The sequence below is a fragment of the Gobio gobio genome (genome assembly GCF_949357685.1).
Source record: "Gobio gobio genome assembly, chromosome: 22".
Taxonomy (NCBI): Eukaryota; Metazoa; Chordata; class Actinopteri; order Cypriniformes; family Gobionidae; genus Gobio; species Gobio gobio.
In genome coordinates, this window is record NC_137118.1 from 25,442,019 (window position 1) to 25,463,619 (window position 21,601).

The window sequence follows — 21,601 nt, forward strand, 5'->3', positions numbered from 1 at the left end:
ATTGTAATAATATTAAAATACCAGGGAATATAGATACGTTTTCAATTTTGACTTAAAAATAATGGAAGGTGCAAGGCAGATGTCCAGAGGCAATTGGTTCCATAGACGGAGGGCAGCAACGGAAAAAGCTCTATCTCCCTTAGTTTTTAGACAAGAGCAAGGGATGGATAAAAGAACCCTGTCTGAAGATCTTAAAGGTCTGTAAGATTACTGAAGAGTAAGAAGATCTTTAAAATAACAAGGAGCTTGATCATTAAGAGCGTTAAAAACAAATCTGGAGGCGTGTCAGCGACGACTGAGGAAGACCCAGGTACAATGAGTTACAGTAGTCTAAGCGTGAGGTAATAAAAGCATGAATAACTTCAGTACCAACTAAGTCGCTACTGAAATTTAAAAAATGTGACCCTACCAGCATTTCCTTCTAGCATTTTGAGCGCCGTTGAACGGATACTCTGATTGCCTGTTGTGTTCACATGCTCAACATAAATGTCTGTTAAGGGCTACAACGATCAACGCTTCAAAAACATGTTTTCACAGAGTTCTTACAAAAATACACAGGAGTATTTGAGCGCAGGCGTCTATCAGCGGATCCCTAATATATATCCGCTGATAGACACCTGCTTTCTGCCGTCTCGGTTTCCTTTCTGTGAAGTTTGTGGAGCAAAAATGTATCAAACCTCAGCGTACAGACTACTACTATTCGCACAGTTTTTCTTTCGTTTTGTTAATCTGTAATGAAATATATTTTTACGTGTATTTATTCCTTTTATATAGATGTTTTTTTATTCTGCATGTGCGTGATGTGATGATGTATGAATCCCCATGTTCTGTTGTTTAATGTTCTGTTGCGCATGTAAAACTGAACAAAACAAATGTAGGTATTTGTAATGGCTCACAGACACTTATCCATTCTAATTTAATTCTAATTTAGCAATTTTTAGAGGATCTATGGGATGTTCTGAATCAATAAATCCGATCCGATCTCACAGCTTCCATGAATTACTAATGAATCTGCTGCTAATGTTTTGGTGCCAGAAACCACAGGTCACGTTCAGAGTCCATGCCTCGATGCATCAGAGCTGTTACACAATATTTATTACTCAGGTGGTTTTAATGTTGTGGCTGATCTATCTCTATCTATCTATCTATCTATCTATCTATCTATCTATCTATCTATCTATCTATCTATCTATCTATCTATCTATCTATCTATCTATCTATCTATCTATCTATCTATCTATCTATCTATCTATCTATCTATCTATCTATCTATCTATCTATCTATCTATCTATCATCTATCATCTATCATCTATCTATCTCTATCTCTATATCTATATCTATATACTGTATATACACTCACCTAAAGGATTATTAGGAACACCTGTTCAATTTCTCATTAATGCAATTATCTAATCATCCAATCACATGGCAGTTGCTTCAATGCATTTAGGGGTGTGGTCCTGGTCAAGACAATCTCCTGAACTCCAAACTGAATGTCAGAATGGGAAAGAAAGGTGATTTAAGCTAATTTTGAGCATGGCATGGTTGTTGGTGCCAGACACATTTGGCATAAACAGAATGAGAACATGGATCCATCATGCCTTGTTACCACTGTGCAGGCTGGTGGTGGTGGTTTAATGGTGTGGGGGATGTTTTCTTGGCACACTTTAGGCCCCTTAGTGCCAATTGGGCATCGTTTAAATGCCACGGCCTACCTGAGCATTGTTTCTGACCATGTCCATCCCTTTATGACCACCATGTACCCATCCTCTGATGGCTACTTCCAGCAGGATAATGCACCATGCCACAAAGCTCGAATCATTTCAAATTGGTTTCTTGAACATGACAATGAGTTCACTGTACTTAAATGGCCCCCAAAGTCACCAGATCTCAACCCAATAGAGCATCTTTGGGATGTGGTGGAACGGGAGCTTCGTGCCCTGGATGTGCATCCCACAAATCTCCATCAACTGCAAGATGCTATGGGCCAACATTTCTAAAGAATGCTTTCAGCACCTTGTTGAATCAATGCCACGTATAATTAAGGGAGTTCTGAAGGCGAAAGGGGGTCAAACACAGTATTAGTATGGTGTTCCTAATAATCCTTTAGGTGAGTGTATAAATTCATACAAAATATTTCACTCCTCAATGACACCATTGACCAGTCAGAATATTCCAGAGAACTGTGTAATCATGACACTTATAGTACAAGAACAATTTATGTGAGGTAGAACATAATGCAAGTCTGTATTTTGGCAAGCTTTCTTAGTAGCATAGGATATTAACATGCAATACAAGCACTTAAATGAACAGACTACATCAAATTCTAATCATTAGGGAATATTTACACTTGGTCACTTAAATGTTTCACTGATCACATAGTTATCCAATCCTTAAGTGTGTAAATGCCCTGCATTTGAGATGGTCAGCAATACAACTAGTGGCCAGGTGTAAATACTACCTTAGTTTTGTAAGAAGTATTTTCCAACTGTAAACTGGAACTGTAAACACCCAGTACTAAAAAAAATATTAATACAAAACACCAGAAATGTATCCTTAATCATATAAAGAATAGGCAAATTCATAATATTGCCATAAATTAGCTAAGACAAGCAGCAAGATATTTTACTGCGGGCTATATAAAAATAACTAAATGATTTATGGAACTGACCTAGACAGCAAAAACCAAGAAAATGTGTGTTATGTACAAAAGCAGTGGCAGTGTCTTCACATAGTTATCAAATCCTGGAAATGGACAACATCATAAGAATTGAAAGTATGCAACACAAAAAGGTTTATAGGAATGCAGGCCTGAATGCACATAAACATATAACTTAATGGTTAAGTGGAACTAAAACAAGATTATGATAAATTACAATGTGTATAAAGAGTGAAAGAGAAAACAGTTTGATGGGAACAAATAATTCAGTCTTGAACTTCTATATAACATAAGCTCAGGTTTTTGATATGCAATCTGTTAAATGGCTGAGATCTGATGATGATGTCCTAATACTGTATGTACATTTTAGTATGAATTAGGCTTCTCCTTCTATTTCTATGCTTCTAGATACCATCACAGCAGGCAATGTATCTGGTTGCCATGACAACTTCATGCGCTCGCTGTTGCTCTGTCGTCACAGTACGTCTGTGAGCCTATACAAGATGTAGGCTCTTCACCATCACATTTCCTCCCCTGCACAGCTAAACTTGTTGCGAAACAAAACGCCTCTTGTGTCAAGACCTGTCTTGTTCACATTCTTGTTTCCTCGGGTGGACGACTCATGTAGTCTTGAATTGCCTGATGCAATGGCAGCCATTTTCCTATAGAAGATTTTATTGCACTGATCCATCTAGGGACACAGTAGAGAAAAGGATCATGTTAATTAATCAGTATGTTTTCTTCAGTTCCTGCCATTTCATCCCTGTTGATGATGAAAGGGCCTTACAGACATGCAAATTTCACATATTATTATTTGTATTATTGGTTAATATAGCACCACCCACGCTGATATTTCAACACCAATTTAGTATTCAGTAACTTGGCTCACCTTGGTAAAGACAGTGTGAAATGTAATTTACATATTAATAAGCTACACTTAAGCTACGCCTTTTTATCAGTTCTGGGGAACAGATCTTCATCAGAAAAAAGTGTCCCCATATTTTGATACTATAAATTATCATTCACAATCTGCAGGCAACTAAAAACTGCTTAATCACTAAAAAAACGATTGGTGACATTTGCATGTTTGGTGGACGGTAGGAAAATACAGCATATATGTAGCCTAAATATCCAACTCATCTAGTGCTCTTTTTGTTTTCTGTCTGATAAAATATCCTGTTACTACCTGTGTATGAAACCACTTCAAATTATTCTGTTTCAATCCCGTTAAACCATTTAGATCAATACAGTGATTCATTCAGGTCGCTATGGTAATCTCCATCATCAGACAAGGATTTATCTATTGACGCACCTGCTCGTTAGTAAGGCTGAGAATGTCTAGGTTACGACCTGGTGCCCTAAGAAGGGGAACAATACGCTTTGTCTTGGTATTGATGCTATGGGGGACCGCCATCAGTATGACTGGTGTCTGAGGCACGTGTAAACAAATGCCAATAATCATTGGCAGACGGCAATCAATGAGGTCACAGGCGAAGCACCCATGAGTATAAAAGGGTGCCTGAGTTACATGTCATCAACTCTTTTGTCTGAAGGAGACGTGCAGGCAAGCCTGGGGTATGGCAACGAGACACTGCGTCTCTTTCCTCTTCTCAGAGAACCAAGGTTACAGTAGTTGTTTCCTTTTGAAGTGGAACTTAAAAAATGGTGCTATATGGCACTAAAAGTTGTTCTTGGTCATAATCATAGGGGAACCACTTTTGATGCTATATAGCACCATATCTTAACATGTGCTGTTTATGGTAGCGGTGCTATATAGCGCTTTAGTCAGCGTTGCAATATAGCACCTTAGCTAAAGAACCGTTGAAGAATCACAGAAGCACCAAGATTGGTGCTATACAGCACTTAAAGTGGTTCCCCTATGATTACGAGCCAAGAACCACTTTTAGTTCGATATAGCAAAATTTTTTTGTTGGCATTGACACTATGGAGAACCAATACTCACTACGCCATACTGAGGGAACGCCTGCCTCATTAGGCTGTGAATATGAGCAAACATAGTGGGCAAAACATAACTTGACTCTACAAATTACTCTACAACATCTATAGAAGCACCTCACCAAATGGGAGCATACATCCCTTCTACAAGCCCCAACAACAGTTGGGGAAATGGAAAAGAGGACTCATCTGAATTGCCTGTCATAGTTCCGTTTACCTTGCTCTACCCTACGGGGTACTTGATCAGCCTACCAAAGGGAGCATACAAGGTGCTAACAAACCTCAGTAATTAGCACCTTAGTATAGACCAAGAGTGGGTAACCACTTATTCTCCTGCCTGGGCTACAACCTTTGGTATTGCTACTCAGCCAAGGGTATACATCCCACAGGGGAGCCTTACTTAAAGACCCCAATGTAACTGGGAAAGAACAGCTAATGCCCTGTCTTGAGTGAAGGCATCAAATACCCCTTTTCCACTAGAATGAACGGGGTGCTAGTTCAGAGCCAGTGCTAGTGCCAGTTCGTAGTTGATTCGACTGACGAGCCTTCTACGAACCGGTTTGCCTTTCCACGGGCTGGAGAACCACCACAGAGCCAGGTCTTACATCACTGTATACGTCTCATCTTTCTCAGCAACGCTAGCGAGGCAGTGGGAAACACAAACAGTGAAACACACGCGGCTTGATCGAGATGCATCGGTGCTGCACAGTCCGATCAGCGTATGATATCAAAACACTGCATGAGCGATTCAAAAGTATAAGGAGTCGTATGCTCTCGTTGTACTCGTTGTCATACGGCGATCGTTCTGGTCTGCACAGCGCCGATGCATCTCGACAAGCCTTCCATCAACAATGGCGAACGTTGCGTTACTATTGATGCACATGGCTTTGCGATCCTACATCGGCATCAAAACACAGCGAATCCAACGCATTCGTGCAGCTCGCCGTAATTTGTATAGACGGAAATTACAATCGAGCCGCTATTAGCTCCATTAGCTGCTATTTCAAAAATGGCAGTCACAAGTTTGTGTTTGTCTTGTTGGTCACGGTAACCCCAGCCCCTGACGCAAGCGGTTCTTACTTCTAGACCAGCAATGTTTTGGTGCTAAGAACCACTTTTTCTGGTTCGGAGCTGGTGCTTTGGGTGTGGAAAGACAAAGAACCGATTTGAAACTAGGCTCTGGCTCCGAACCAGCACCAGCACTGCCTTGGTGGAAAAGGGATATAAGTCCTGATATAGCAAGCACTTTGCCTTTTTCTTTAGCACTAGACCAGTGTATATTACAGATAACAAGGAGGGATGCCCTGCAGGCGGACTTTTTGTACTTATTAGCATTGTTGAACCAGAGCCATAGTAGAGCACCCATCCAAAAGTGAGTGATATCCCTACTTCAAGACCCAACAATAGTTGGAGAGGGAGGTAAAAGAAATAGAGGGGAACTTTCCTACCCACTAATTCCATTTACCCCGCATCAACCCTAAAAAGGATTTAGTTTCACTGCCTTTTTGTTAGAAAGGTTAAATTGTAAAAACTAAAATATTATTGTCTACAGTTTTTATTGTTTTTGGTGCAAGAAATCAAAAAAAGTTCAGAAATTCAAACGTTTAAAATATGGCCACTTCATAATGTTCAGACTTAAGACTGTTTCATCTTTTTTTAACTATTTAGTTAGTCCAAGAATATTGGCATTACTTAACAATATTTAAAATCTAGTTCATTACCGTTTGTTCTCATTTGCATTCTCTGCAGAGAGGTAGAACACTTTAAACTCTTCGGATGGAGGTCTGAGCTCAATCGTGGATCTTTTGGATCCCAGCGGCTGATCCCTCACTGTGTAACCATGCAGGTAGATTCCTCCTGCAATAAGACAAATGAGAGATATTAGTCATAGAATAACAAGCTATAGAGATAATAAAATGAAAAACATTTGCATACTATTTACACAAAATAATATATATATAACAGACCTAGCAATGAATATTAAAAAAGTTGACTGTAAAGGAGAAGTTTGTTTGGGCATTTTTTATATCCTTGTGAAACTTCATCCTCTACAACAGATCTTCAAAACTGATCCACAAAACTTAATGTGAGCATGGATAAAAGTGCTTCTTGAACAATTCTCTAATTTGGAAACAAAAAGTAATTTAAACTGCTAAATGTTTCATTTCAGGATCCGTTGGCTCCCAAGTCAATTTATTTTATCTGGAGTCCTGATTTATAAAGAGATAATTCACATGCGAATTTGTTTCATTAGCAGTTGTACAGCAATATGGCAGTTCAAACCATTCAGACATTTGCACTGTGGAAGTTCCCAAACGTACCGATGGCGCAGGTTGACCGAATGCTCACATAGAAATAGAGGCATCCATCTTTCAGCACACAATAGTGCTGTACCCATGAGTCCTTGTTCCTGTCCAGCTGGTGGAGCAACCCAAGGCAATCTGGGTTCTTGACTGCCAGAGGGGGCAGATTTGAGTTGTGTCGCGTGACGTCCACCCACACGTGATTCTGCTTCAACAATAACCATCATTAGCATTATGAGCATTACCATAATAACATCAGTCTCAATCAGCCAATGGTATTCTGTTTAGCAAGACACTGATTTTTTAATTGATCATGTATATTCACATTAACAGAGCTGTCATGAAGAATGGAATACCACATTCTAAGTGCACAAATGAGTAGGAAGTTACCTGAGTAATGGGATGAACCGCTCGACCCATAGCCTCCAGCCACCTGAGAAACATACAAATGCAAACTGAAGAACATATATATTGGCTTTTACAACCAGTGATTCCCCGAGGTTTGCTGTTTTGAATGATCCATGTTCAATTTTGCTTGTGACATGTATGCATGTAATTTCTTGTGAAATCTGTCAACTCTAAAATATAAATTCTTATTATTATTTGAGACATTGTTTGAAAGATGGATTTTTTTGCACACCTAATCTCTTATTTTCAGAAAGCACTGTATGTCCTCACCTTTTCATCTCTTGGTTTGATGTAGCATGCAAGTAGTAAACTCGGTTCCCAGAGACAGGGCAGCATCTGAACACAAATGGCTTTCCTAAACTGGTGTCGGCCTCCACCAGCGCCCCTTCCAGACTCAACGCAGACAGAGCTCTGCTCTTCCCTTCATCCTGCCAAAAAGAAGCAACAGCTTTATTTTTAATGTCACTGCACATTCAGGTTTTCCAGGTAAAAAACTCAAAGAAAACTGAACTTACACGCTTGTTTCTGTAGTAATAGAGGCAGCAGTCATGTCTGAGCACAAACCAACGCTTTCTCCAGCCCTTCAGCAAACTGGATTGAGTTCGCTTATGCAAGTAACCCCTGCATGTTGGCCGTGGAGTGTTAGGGATTCGACCAATATCCGAGCCAATGGTCAGAGTTAAAATGTCTGGGCCTTTAACCAGAAAACACATACAATTGTTTTTTACACAAAATGAAGTTATACAATAGCATCTGCCTTTATGTTGAGGTCAAGTCCCAAAAGAGCAATGCATTTCCATATGAATCATGAGCGATGTAAGCATGATTTCAATCAAAGGCTGGAATACACTACACAGCTTTTAAAATCTGAATAGACAAAAAGTACACTTGCTGACTTTGTTAATGGTTACAGAGAAAAATTACGAATGAAGCAAACGAAAACAAAATTAATATTCGTCTATGAATATCCACTGCTGTGTAATATGCATTAGAATTACCCTGCCTCATTTTTGATGCATTTAGCTAATATATTATTTATAATGCTTTATTATTTAGTTTTTTCTGGAAAGGCCTTAAATGGGTAAGAATCTAACTGTTACATATGCATTTTATTTATAACTTAATGAATATAACATTACCATGTCAAACACTCAAAGAGTTGTCATAAAAAATGAATAATAATCTCTAATAATGTTGTCTGAGTGTCCAGCCTACCTTGCCGTGCGAGGTCAGCTGCTTCTGAGTGTGGGACACTAGTGACATCAGTGCCGTTTACTGCCAGCACATAGTCTCCAACCTGCAGCCCTGCCTCCTCCGCTGCTCCATCTGAAGAAGAGCACACCAACATCTTCATCTTACTTCATATGAGGTCTCAACATTTTGAAGAAAATGGCTTGTGTACAGCACACTCTATGCTACTCAGATTCAAACTGTATGAATTCCTGCATTGTCCATTTGCTCAAGGTTGATATGGGTTTTAGTTCATAAGTATGAGTAATATGATTACAGAGGGCTTGAGAATAGAGCTGTTACAACCTAAGGACGTTTTCATCAAAAATATTCCCAGCTCACATGGAACGTTCTGAGAATGCTAACGTTCTGGCAAGGTTATTTCAAAGTTATGAACCAGTTAATCCAGTAACATTAACAGAATGTTTGTTCAAAGTTGCCGGGTCTTTAATGACGTTTGCTAAACGTTGGCACAAAAACATTAACATTAACATAACTCTGCGATTAAAACAACCCAATTGCTGAGTTTGTCCCTTTTCAACCCAACTTGGGTTGTTCTTAACACAGCAGTTTTTTGAGTGTATATTGGAATATTACAGTAACATCTACCTTTGTACCTGAAACATACAATTTGTATAAAGATGAAGCTGAACCCCCTAAATAACCCTCAGTGGGGAAGAGCAGATTGAACAAAAACTTACAAATGGTATTCCAATTCACCAAGTGAAAAATAGTTATGACAGAGTCATTTGGGTCATTCCGGAAGGCTAATTTGCCATGATTTTAGGACAACAAAAACAGCTCTTTTAGCAAAGTAATCCCTAAAATCTAGAAAACCTACAATTAGCCTACCAATACATTTGAATTATACGTTATTTCACAGTTACTTAAGTGGCCTTCAAACTATTCATTTTTATAAAAATCCATTTGATAAAACTAATGAGTTTCTCACTCTTGTTGTTACATAGCTACACATAAATGTGTTGTTGTGCTAATCAGATCTATAATCTTGCAAACTTACTTGTATCCACCTCAGTAACCACAATGGGTTTGGAGAACTGAATTCGGAAGCCCCAGGGATACTCGCCCATGCCTTTACCGATTTTTACTGTCCGCTCACGAACTGAAATATATAATGCAATTTTAAACACTGTAGCTACTATAAATCATAAATACCCAGCTATATTCATCATAGAATGCTAAGAACCCACTTGCTGCTGGTCGGGAACCGTTGCTGAGACAGTCTTTCTGGTTAACATCATCTCCGTGGTATATCCATGATACAGAGTGAAACGTTTCTGTGTAAAATCCTCTGTCCTCAATATCTCGCATTGATATGTCCACTGAACGAGTGTCCTCAGAGTTCATTGTGTCTTAATGACAGAAAAGATTTTTGATCATCATTTTGATAGTTAATAGTTATTGTCATGTCGTTTCTCAATACACACACCAAACTACCAAATATATACCAGAAACCATGGATATCAAACACTCTGGTTGTGAGCTAAATTCAATCCATTTTGTAGAATAATTTAATTAGTCAATTCTATGTGCTTCCTTTTATTTTAATCTAAAGTGAGTTAAAACATCGAGTTTGGACTTTATTTGCAGCAGAAGAGCATGTGCAATGTGAACTCCGTTTAACAAATAAAAGAATCAACACCCAAAAGAAAATATTTAGTCCAGTAAATCGTGCGACCAAAAATTAGTTTGACATTCCTGCCATGCATTTTATATAATTACATTTCCTGCAGAGCATTGCAGTTTGCACATAAACTTCCTTATAAATCAATCAGACAATTCACATCTGGCAAATTAAATGAGCATATATGTACAGTAAGTGATTACCTGATTCCTCAGTGATATTGCTAGTTATAGAGCTTCCTCCTGCAGAACTGCGTTGTTTGCTCTCCTTGAAGAGCTTACGTCTCTTTGCCCAGTGGTCTGAATGTTCCTCTGAATCTTTATGAATGGAATCTGTTGGAGGCCTGAGGTGCTCTTTGACCTCTAATGAATCTGTAAATGATAAACAAATCAAGAGGCTTGATTACAGCAACAGTGTAAAGCCAAAGCCAACAAAACAATGTTTTTGTGGTTTTCATCCGGTTGCCATCTTCAGAACCCAGATTTTCATCAAGTGATGTCCCAACACAGTGCCAAATTTGATAATCACATAATCATGATTTTAAGAGCTGCATACCTAATAACATGCAAAATGATTCAAATGACAGATTAAATAGGAACCTTTAACATTTTGGTTTTTTAAATGTTTCTAAAATTGGTTTCAGCAAATTGGGGTCATCACAAACCAAATTGTCCTTTTTGCAATTAAATTGCAATTTTATGTAGTATGGGTCAAATTTTGTGTACCTTGCATAGTTTTGCCCTTTTATTTGGCTACATAGCTTTTGATGTTACATTATGGGAAGCATTTTCTCTTTCAATTTGATAAGACAATTTAACCATGCACTCTTAACTGTACTTATGTGTCGGTGCAGCACACATTCTTAATTCTGTGTGATGTGATTATCCAATGTATTATTATTACTACTACTTTCCGCAACCCTATTAGGATAGGCCTTATTAGGTTGTGACCCACCGGAGAAAACCACTGCTAAGAAAACATAAAATATTTCAGTCCTCACTTTTTGAGGCACTTTGCCGTTCAGACAAATCATTCTTATAAAGTTTGGGTGTCATACAGACATCCACACTTATTTTATCCAAGGATTCATTTGTTTGCACTTCTTCAGTCTGCTGACAGGACATGTCCATCTGTAAGGTCAGCTCAGAGTTTGCAGAGGTTGTGGTGTTTTGTGCTTGGGAGGAATTCTGGAGCTCGTCCACAGCTTCTCTGGTGCTTCCCAGGTCCTCTATTGGAGACCCAATAGGAGACTCACTCACAGGACTCAAAAAAGCATCTATTGGATGTTCCTCTGAAATGTCCTCATTAAGCGAGAAGGCATATTTGCCATGTAGAAATCTCTGCTCACAGTCCCCAGTGATTATTGTCATTACTGAACCTCTTCGTTTCTTTGGGGCATCAGCCTCATCTCTGTCACACATGTTATGATTGACACTGTTGGGTGTTCCTTCATTGATTTTTTCTTCAGAGTTGCTCAGTGAAGGTGGGATGACATGGATAAGAAGTTCCCTTTGATGGCTGTCCATGGTGTCACCTGCAGAAATCGACTCATCCAGCTCCACCATCTCCTCGTCAAAGCCACTTTCATTGACTTCATTCAGCTCAAATTGGCCTACTGAAGTGCCGTCTTGTTCAACAAACATCAAACCAGCAGCTGTAGCATCCGAACCCGGTTGCATCATCTCATCTAGCTGTGGTGGCCCATGATACTGTTCACCTCTAAAGAAGACTTCTTCTGGACTCTCATCTGACCTGCATGGATAAAATGGGTTTTTGATTGTGCTATAAGCCTTACATCTGGGATTAAATGAGTCAGGACCAGTTGTAGAGCTTGAGCTTGGTCTATAGCTGCTGCTACTGGAAGACTTGCGGCTTTCAAGTGGACGAAGTCTTTCGTCTTCAACTGAGAATCTACCCCTCCTCTCTGCTTGAGAGGGAAGTGACTGCATGAAAAACGAAGACAGTGTGCCAGAGGAAAATGACTCTCTGTATGAGGGAATGCTATCTCTGGCCTGACTCATATTATATGCCACTCCCGGGTAAGTCTTTCGTCTTTTGGGTGGTATATCCATATAGCCTGGAGGATGCGTTTTGGTTTCTAGGATGGCAATGCTGTTGTTGCGTAAACGAGTCTTCCTTTCATGATTGTCAATGAAGTTTTTAGTGAAAGAAGATCTATTCATTGAAACTCTGGGATTCATGAATACATTTTCCTCAGGACTCAAGTCGGATAGCCGTTCACAGCACCTGTTGTCCGCATCCAGTGTATTCTGGCATATAAACTCTTTACACAAGGTAACCTCAGATGCTGTCTGTGTGAAATGAGTGTTGTCATGGTCAATGAATATTTCTCTGGGACTGATTTGACATGAAGCAACATTTTCTGCAAGAAAATCCAGTGCGCTAGCCTTCTTATCAGCAAATTCATCAGGGGGAGGGATATCCCATAATGCCTCATTACTGAGACTGGTAGGCAGTGGCAGCTGTTTCTGAAGTTGCCAGAAATCAGAGGGCGATGAACAACAGGAAGATCCATCAACCAGTGTGAAATCAGTGTCAGTCTGGCCACCTGTGTTTCCCCAACCAAAGTTATTTTTACAACAGCTTTTACAGCAAACCCCTTCTTCTGGGTCGTCCCATGAGCTCAGACTCTTGGAAGCATGTGTTGACTCAGCATTTAGCTCTGCAATGCTAATCTTATAGCTAACATTCTCACTGACATTTAGTTTGTAATCTGCTCCGTGTTGGTTCCATGAATAGACTCTGGGATTTTTTTCATTTTGACATTTCTCAGTTTGGCTTCTTACATGAATCTCTTCTCTTTTGTCTTTGTGTTTTTGAAGAATAATTGTTGTCTTGATATTTGAATCATCTGACGTCACTACTTCATTGATCTCAAGCGTCATATTTGCGCTCATGCCCTTGACCTCAGTGGTTGTGACTGCTACCACACTACTAACTGATCCTCTTACAGAAGCCTCATGGCATCGTTCAAACAAAACCCTGGGAGAAGACAGTCCAAAGTTATCAAAGGTCACCGAATGTGTTATTTTTAATCCTGGATCTCTGTCCACTGGTTCTGAGATTGACTTTTGTCTGTCTTTATTCTTTTTTTCCTGGAAAAAATCTTCACAGCTCCCTGGTCTGTTTTCTTTCTCCGTTGTTGGAGTCTCTGTCTCTTTCTCATCTTCAGACTCTGACAGCTTATGCTCTTTACAGAAAGAGTCAGTTTCTCCTTTCTCTGCAGTTTCCTCCCCATGAACCTCAGTGTCCACCATAGTGTGGCTTTGAAAGTTATATGGAGAGAGGCATTCTGTACAGAAAAGAAAAGAGGTTTATATGCATCACATTACACATACCTTTCTTGATACATTATTTGTAACATAACCCTTGATTATTTTTAAAGGAAAAGCCACATTCAGTTTATTAATCATAAAGTTGCTTAAAGTCACTATGAAATCAAAATGGACTATTCTTGTTATTTTATGGAATATTGCAGTATTTATCATAAATTATTTATCAGTGCACATCTCTTCTCAGATGATGAGGGCGGGGCAATAGCAAATCACAACCATCCAATCAATTCACCATGGACAAAATCAAGCCCCGCCCTACATTTGTTCTTGTTCCAGAAGCCGTTTCACACAGATATATATCACAACATTCATTTCATGCCGGCTTTAACCTATTGAAAAAAAAATGTATGCATACTGGCCCCAAAATGTATTTGGACACTTAAGCCACACCTCAGTGTCTGGATGTCATTGCAAAAAGCTCAGTAACATTCATTTGCAAATTGCCTCTAGGTTTGATATTTTGTACAATTTACTTTGTATAATGATTTTTTTTTTAAATGTGCGGCTTAGTGTCATAATACTTTTTGGGCCAATATCTCTTACATTCTAAAGGCCCATTAATACCAAGAACGGTAACTATAAAGATAACTATAACCATAACAATATTAGTGCCCACACCAGCGGACACTTTGCTATTCCTTTATATTTAGAACGATTTTTAGATAACTTTACCATTATCGTTATAGTTATTGTCATTGGTGTAAATGAGCCTTAAATATTATGAACTTCTATACATATTCAAAAATTTTTTGTAAAAATAAAAAAAAATTGTATATTGCATCAGCATTTTAGAGACTTTTTCCTAAGTACTTTCAAAAGTATATCGCCCAGCAGAAATTATCAGTATTATTTATTTGTAAATAGCTTTTTTTCACAATGCACGCTATTACAAAGCACATTTTTGCGTGATCCTGAGTGCTTTATAAACAGGCCTAATCCGGCACCTGTTTGTAGGATGTGCTGAAGGCAGGGGTTAAGTGTGACTCAGACAGTGTTTAGAGGATTATTCTCCACACATGGCCCAGGAGCCACATTTAGATCAACACTCACGTTTACTGCTGCTGGAGCTCTTCCTCCTGCGACTGTTTCTCCTCTTCCTCCTACTCATTCTGCTGGATGACGTGACATCTGCAATCCTTTCAACTAAAACATTTAAAAAACACGGTGCAATTTCAACATCTATGTTATTGTTTATTTATAAATATACTAGAGTTCATTGTGAATTCTTGTTTATTCATAAACGAATGACTAAACCAATGAATTAATCCAAAATAATGCTAATTTATACAACCTGAAATTGTAAAAATGTATTTTTATATGTAGAAATCAACATTAGATTAATAAATGCTTTAAAAGTTATTACGTCTTACAATTAAACATTAAATAATGTTAACAGATTGTTTGAATATATTTTTGCATTTAGTAGTTTATTTTAAATTATCCTGTTATAAATTGATTTCAATTCATTCAAGTCCAAATATTCCATGTGCTTTCTCAATTAATATAACAATTAAAGCTGTATGCATTAAAGTCAGTCAACAAACATTTAAATGGAGCATAAATTCAGCGTTAGTTCATAATTCAGGTACAATTTTATTGTTTTGATGTTCTGATTTTGTTTTGTTTTTTAATGGAAGACGGGAAATACGATGACGATGAAGATACAATGAAGTGTTATGCGTCTGCCTCACCCAATTTTGCGAGAGTCTGCAAAGTCCTAACCTTGCCATGACAAACACTATACGTACAAAGAAGTACATCCAAAATATATATATATTCTTACCTTGGGGCAGTCAGGTATGTTTCCACAGTGATGTCTTTAGAGAAGTATTGATGAAAAGGCGGTATTTGCACAAACAGCAGCATTAGCTGATATCAGAGCACTGCTCCACTTCTTATTGTTCTATTCTTGACATAAAGCCCAGAAGGAGATTAATTGAACTAATCCAAAGAAGCTCCTCAGACCCAACCCTGTGTCAGTATATGAAACACCCTCTAGAAAGACAGATAGCCAATAGCTTTTTTATTTTATTTTTTGCAAGGAAACAATAGTTTTTTTTATTTAGATATTTCATTTATTAAAAAATAACTAAACATAAATAAATAAATATTTTTTTAATTTTAGTTTTATAATTTTATACTTTTTAATTAATTGAAAAATGTAAATAAAATTTAAGTAGCCTAATTCACTTATCAAATAGGCAAAAGCATAGACATACCAGTCATTTTGACTCCAAACTTTTACAGAACAATTGTATAAAAGTATACATTTTTAATAATAAAATGATATATAATATTTTTTATTTACTTCTCAACTATACTTTCACGCTGTGTTTTGGGCATGTACAGTATTTAAAAAACAATACAATACAATAAAATCGATCAATTACACTATTAGGTTGCTTATAAAATATATTTTTTATGAAAAAAAAAACTTAAATGATGATCAATTAAATATTAGCTGTTTCTGGATATGTATCTTGGTGTTAGAGGCAGAATTCTGTGTGTGTAAGCTGACACTAAAAGACTTGATTGTAATCACATATTGTTTATTTCAATAATCCACATGCAAAAAACAAAAAAAAAAAACTAAAACTAAGAAATACATTTTTAGCAATAAGCAGATATGAACAGGAGTAAAGAGCAAAATTTTTACACACTTGTGTGAGCAAGTGAAGAGCAAATACACACTTGTGTACACTGTGTGTGTGTGTGTGTGTGTGTGTGTGTGTGTGTGTGTGTGTGTGTGTGTGTGTGTGTGTGTGTGTGTGTGTGTGTGTGTGTGTGTGTGTGTGTGTGTGTGTGTGTGTGTGTGTGTGTGTGTGTGTGTGTGTGTGTGTGTGTGTGTGTGTGTGTGTGTGTGTGTGTGTGTGGGCATGTTTTTGTGAAATATCAGGACATAAATGTGTATAATGACATGGGTATGACACAGGTATTACAAAAAGAGGGTGAAATATGAGGACGTTCCCCATGTCCTCACTTTTCAAAATGCTTATAAATCACACAGAACAAGTTTTTTTTCACAGAAAGTGAACTGCACAGTCTCCTGTGAGGGCTAGGTTTAGGGACAGGGGCAGTGTAAGGGGATAGAAAATACGGTTTGTACGGTATAAAAACCATTACGCCTATGGAATGTCCTCACATTTCACAAAAACAAACGTGTGTGTGTGTGTGTGTGTGTGTGTGTGTGTGTGTGTGTGTGTGTGTGTGTGTGTGTGTGTGTGTGTGTGTGTGTGTGTGTGTGTGTGTGTGTGTGTGTGTGTGTGTGTGTGTGTGTGTGTGTGACCATGTTTGTTCCACATCCTTTCTCATTTTTGTATAGTACCTAGTATTTCATGTATGTGTTTTTTTGACAAATGAAAAATAAAAACATTTGACCCTGAACACCCTTAAAACAAACTCTTTTTTACACCACTTCGGAACAACCAAATCAAACCCAGATTTTTTGTGTATATAGACCAGGGGTGCCCAAACTTTTTCCTATGAAGGGCCAAAAATCAAACTTGATTGACAGCCGTGGGCCAAAAGTAAATTTTGCATCTTAAATCAAACTGTATTACATTAAAGTTGCAATGTCAGTGACCTAATGAGAGATATGAAGCTGGTCCTTATTTTTCAGAAGTTTTTCAAGATTGGGCGTTTATTGGCGTCCTGCACCTTGAATTGCACATTTACAATATTTTTTTTTAATTTACATTTAATTAAAACATTTAATTTCAGTTTACTCTGTTGTAGTTCAACAATATAACAAACAAAATTGTTATGTCAAATTAGAAATGACAATCTGTGTCGAAGGTATCACTCTCTCTCTCTCTCTCTCTCTCTCTCTCTCACTCTTTCTCTCTCTCCCCTTGGACGGTACGGTGGGCCAAATCAAAGGTTACCACGGGCCAACTTTGGCCCGCGGGCCCTAGTTTGGGCATCTCTGATATAGACAATGTCACAAAAGTAACAAGACAGTTCATATGTGGGAACATTAAATTAAATATAAATGCAGTGTGGCGATATAATGTGTCTGCAATGTTCCCTTTAGACCACAGCAACTTTCTAATAATATAATCAATCATTGTTGACAACATATATAACAAATATAAATGTTGTCAACAATGATTGATTATATTATTAGAAAGTTATAAACATTAATTTAACCTTTTCAATACATCTATTTATTTGTGTTCTTTTTAATTTGTTATTCTTTATTTAACACAATATCTCATATCACATATAAACCCCAATATTCCCCAAGACACCTACGCATAGGCAAACACAACAATAATAAAAATGAATAAATAACATAAAATACAAAAAATCCCAAAGTCACAGTACTAAACATGATTAAAAATACTTTCAGTCTGTATTGACTACAAAATAAAGGCTTATTGGATTGGTTTTGTAAACTTGAAACTATAATATAAATGCAGATACCACAGAATTGAACTTGTGCTGTAAACTGAATACTACCTGTTGCAAAACTGTCTGACTTCTTTAATAAAATATTTTTTTGAAATCCAGATATAGCTCACCCCTTAACTTTTTAATGGCAAACACGTTGAAGATTACCAGACAGGCTGTCAATTCATTAAGTGATAAGCTGTTTATAAGCTGTTTCACGAGTTCACACTTACAAATAATCAGATAGATTAAAAGGAGTAGGCGTATTTGGCGTGCTGTCTGAGGGGAGGCTCCGACTTCAGAACAAGAACAGTGTGTAGAGAACTTCATGGAATGGGTTTCCATGGCCGAGCAGCTGCATCCAATCCTTACATCACCAAGTGCAAAGCGTCAGATGCAGTGGTGTTAAGCACGCAATGGAGACGTGTTCTCTGGAGTTCTCTTTTCTGTCTGGCAATGCGATGGACGAGTCTGGGTTTGGGCGGTTGCCAGGAGAACGGTACTTGCCTGACTGCATTGTGCCAAGTGTAAAGTTTGGTGGATGGGGCGGGGGGATTATGGTGTGGGGTTGTTTTGTAGGGGATTGGGCTTGGCCCTTAGTTCCAGTTAAAGGAACTCTTAATGCTTCAGCAACTCCATATTAAACCCTACGGATTAAGAATGGGATGTCATTAAAGTTCATGTGCATGCAAAGGCAGATGTCCCAAAACTTTTGACAATAAAGTGTATATTGGCTAGATCATTTGAACATGTTCCTCCCTAACTTTGTTAATAAAACATAATTTAATCAGCGGACTGAATCTCAGTGTCTCGTCCATTGACATCCATTCAAAACTCACCACCTTCATACCATTCAGTTGAAAACAATTGCACCCTCTGGCTGTTTAAGAACATTTCAATGCAATTGTATAACTCTTTTTAAATGTAAGGGTTATTAGGATTGATTCTTAATGGTCAGGAAGTCTATAGACTTCACTGGGTTTAACGCATTTTCATTGTCTTAGACAACTACAATCATCATGTGTTTTATCTCAGTTTAAATTGATAAAACACACTCTGGCAAAACAAACTGTCAAAATACGGAATGACAGGCCTAACACGGGTAGACAGTTTATAACATATTAAAAACTGATTGTCATTCAAAATCGTTATCAGAAGTCTTGCTGAGGCAGATGTGCATTTAATTTAATGTGCAATTTAACAGTTTTAATCAATGTATCAAATGTTTTGATATACTTAATAAGGAGGAAATTAAGAATCTAAGGATTCTTACAGCAACCTGTGTGTGGGTTCAAGAGGGCAAAATACATATTCTCCATTTATGCTATCTTTTTTTTATATTTCTTTTTTTTCTGTTTTCTCTTCACAAGTAAGTAAATTAAAGTCTCCATCTCAAGGGTTGTAACATCTTTTGTCTTGTTCATGTTTCGGTCTCACACAACATACTGCATGGCTCAGATTGTCTGTGAGGGGTTGTTATCAGACTTTGACTGACGGGTTGGGAGCCATGGGGGTGGACTGGATGTTATAATAGGGCTGCACTTCCTGTCTGGGCAGATTTCAGTTTCAGACATGCCAAAGCCAATTAACACCAGTTTGATGATCATATTTAAAGCAGCCTGCCAAAGTGTTCAATAAAATAAAACTCTTTAGTGTTTAATATTTTGTTAAAATTAGGGATGCACTGATATATCAGTATCGAGCCAATACTGCACTTGTGTACTCGTACTCCGATACCATGCAGCGTGTGTAAAGTGTTTGTGTCCAGACAAAGAAACACTGACAACAGAGCAAACAGATAGCATAATAGAGATATAAGAGAGTATCTATGAAGTAAATGTATCTAATCAACAGAATATTAAACAAATTCAATATTTACACTGTTCGCAAGTTGATAAGCGAAATACGCAGGGTGGATTGAGTGCACAGCGGCATAGTCGTGCAAGTTTGTCGAGCACAACCCTTTTTTTTACAGACATTGCCAGAAATTACTAATGTTAACTTACGGTAAAGAGAGAGAGAGAGAGAGAGAGAGAGAGAGAGAGAGAGAGAGAGAGAGAGAGAGAGAGAGAGAGAGAGAGAGAGAGATTGCTGATCGCTCACTCAGCACACATGAGTCATTTGGATTAAAACTGAATCATATTTGCAGTTAATTTACTCATCCTCAGGCCATCCAATATTTCTTTCTTCAGTAGAAATGTAAAGAAGATTTTTTTGCTTGGTGATTCATATAATGCAAGTCAATGGCTACGTCACTCCAAAGCCCAGGCCCACCACTGCTCCAAAGGCCAGGCCTGCCCTTCCTCCACGGCCCAGGACCACCACTAATTCAAAGCATAGGCCCGCCACTGCTCCTATGCAAAGGCCCCCCACTGCTCCAAAGCCCAGGCACGACACTGCTCCAAAGCCCAGGCCCGTCACTGCTCCACAGCCCAGGTCCACCACTGCTCCACATCTCAGATCTGACTCTGCTCAACATCCCGACCTCGCTACTGCTCCACAGCCCAGGCCCACCACTGTTCCAAAGCTCAGGCCCGCTACTGCTCCACAGCCCAGGCCCACCACTGTTCCAAAGCTCAGGCCCGCCAATGCTCCACAGCCCAGGCCCACCACTGTTCCAAAGCTCAGGCCCGCCACTGCTCCACACCCCAGGCCCACCACTGCTCCAAAGCCTAGGCCCGCCACAGCTCCACGGCCCAGGCCACGATCCAGACACTCCAGCTGCCACTGGTAGTTCACATGTTAATGACAACATGGCGAATGTAGTATGTCTAGATTACATTTATACTACACATATCCATACAATATAGAACCAATTTTTTTAACAGTCGCAAAGTAATTACTATAAATACCTACTCAAGAGAGTATGCAATTTTGGACGCAGTCAGTCATGTTTCCTGTTAAATAAGTTATGTCAGCATGTGCTATGATAGCTGTTGATTTGAACCGAAATAGGTATGATTAACTGGTTCCAGGGCTACAACTCTGGTAATTGGGGCAACTTAATTTTTTTGAGTAATCAACTTAAAAATGTGTGTTTGTGCTACAAAGTTCCTCTAACTCAATGTAGCTTGATGGTTCAATGTAAATTCACCCAAAGGGCCCTATCATACACCCAGCACAATGCGACGCCAGGCACGACGCAAGTGTTTTTTGCTAGTTTCAGACTGACGCAGTTAACATTTTCATGTCCAGTGCCACGTTGTTTAAAAAGCAAATGCACTCGCGCCCATCTGTTCACCCATTGGCGTGCTGGTCTGAAAACGAGGTGTGTCCGGGCGCATTGTTGGCACGTTGCTATTTTGAGGCAATTGAAAACGACTGCGGCATTGACCAACAAAAACCTGGTCTAAAGACAATAGCGCAGTATTTTTGGTATTATTTAAAGGACGCGTTATTAATATGCACCAATAAGCGGGTGCACAACATGCGTAAACTCGGCTTATTACACACACAGGGATGCGCAGCAGCACACAAACATTTTTAAATAATAAAAATAAAAGAATTCCTCTTTGAAGAAGCGTTCAGTCTTTCCGCGCGCAAATTCCGCCATGTAAATAACGAATCCGCCATGGTGCAAGCTCAACTGGCTTTTAATGGAATGGGAGATGAGACTTTGATTGGTTTATTGCATGTTACGCCCAAAACACA

At 38.6% G+C, this 21,601-nt stretch overlaps 1 protein-coding gene across 1 annotated transcript; it reads right to left on the reverse strand.

The window, feature by feature from the left end:
* Positions 1–726: 726 nt before the first annotated feature.
* pdzph1 (PDZ and pleckstrin homology domains 1) lies at positions 727–15,481 on the reverse strand. The gene is made up of 13 exons (XM_079804761.1): positions 15,342–15,481; positions 14,609–14,701; positions 11,203–13,515; positions 10,406–10,573; positions 9,769–9,930; positions 9,579–9,680; positions 8,543–8,653; positions 7,843–8,021; positions 7,598–7,755; positions 7,310–7,352; positions 6,938–7,124; positions 6,338–6,473; positions 727–3,351 (listed from the first exon to the last, which is right to left on the reverse strand). The coding sequence occupies exons 2-13, from the start codon at positions 14,664–14,666 to the stop codon at positions 3,252–3,254; spliced, it is 3,717 nt and encodes a 1,238-aa protein (XP_079660887.1). The 5' UTR covers positions 14,667–14,701; positions 15,342–15,481; the 3' UTR covers positions 727–3,251.
* Between the last annotated feature and the right edge of the window lie 6,120 nt (positions 15,482–21,601).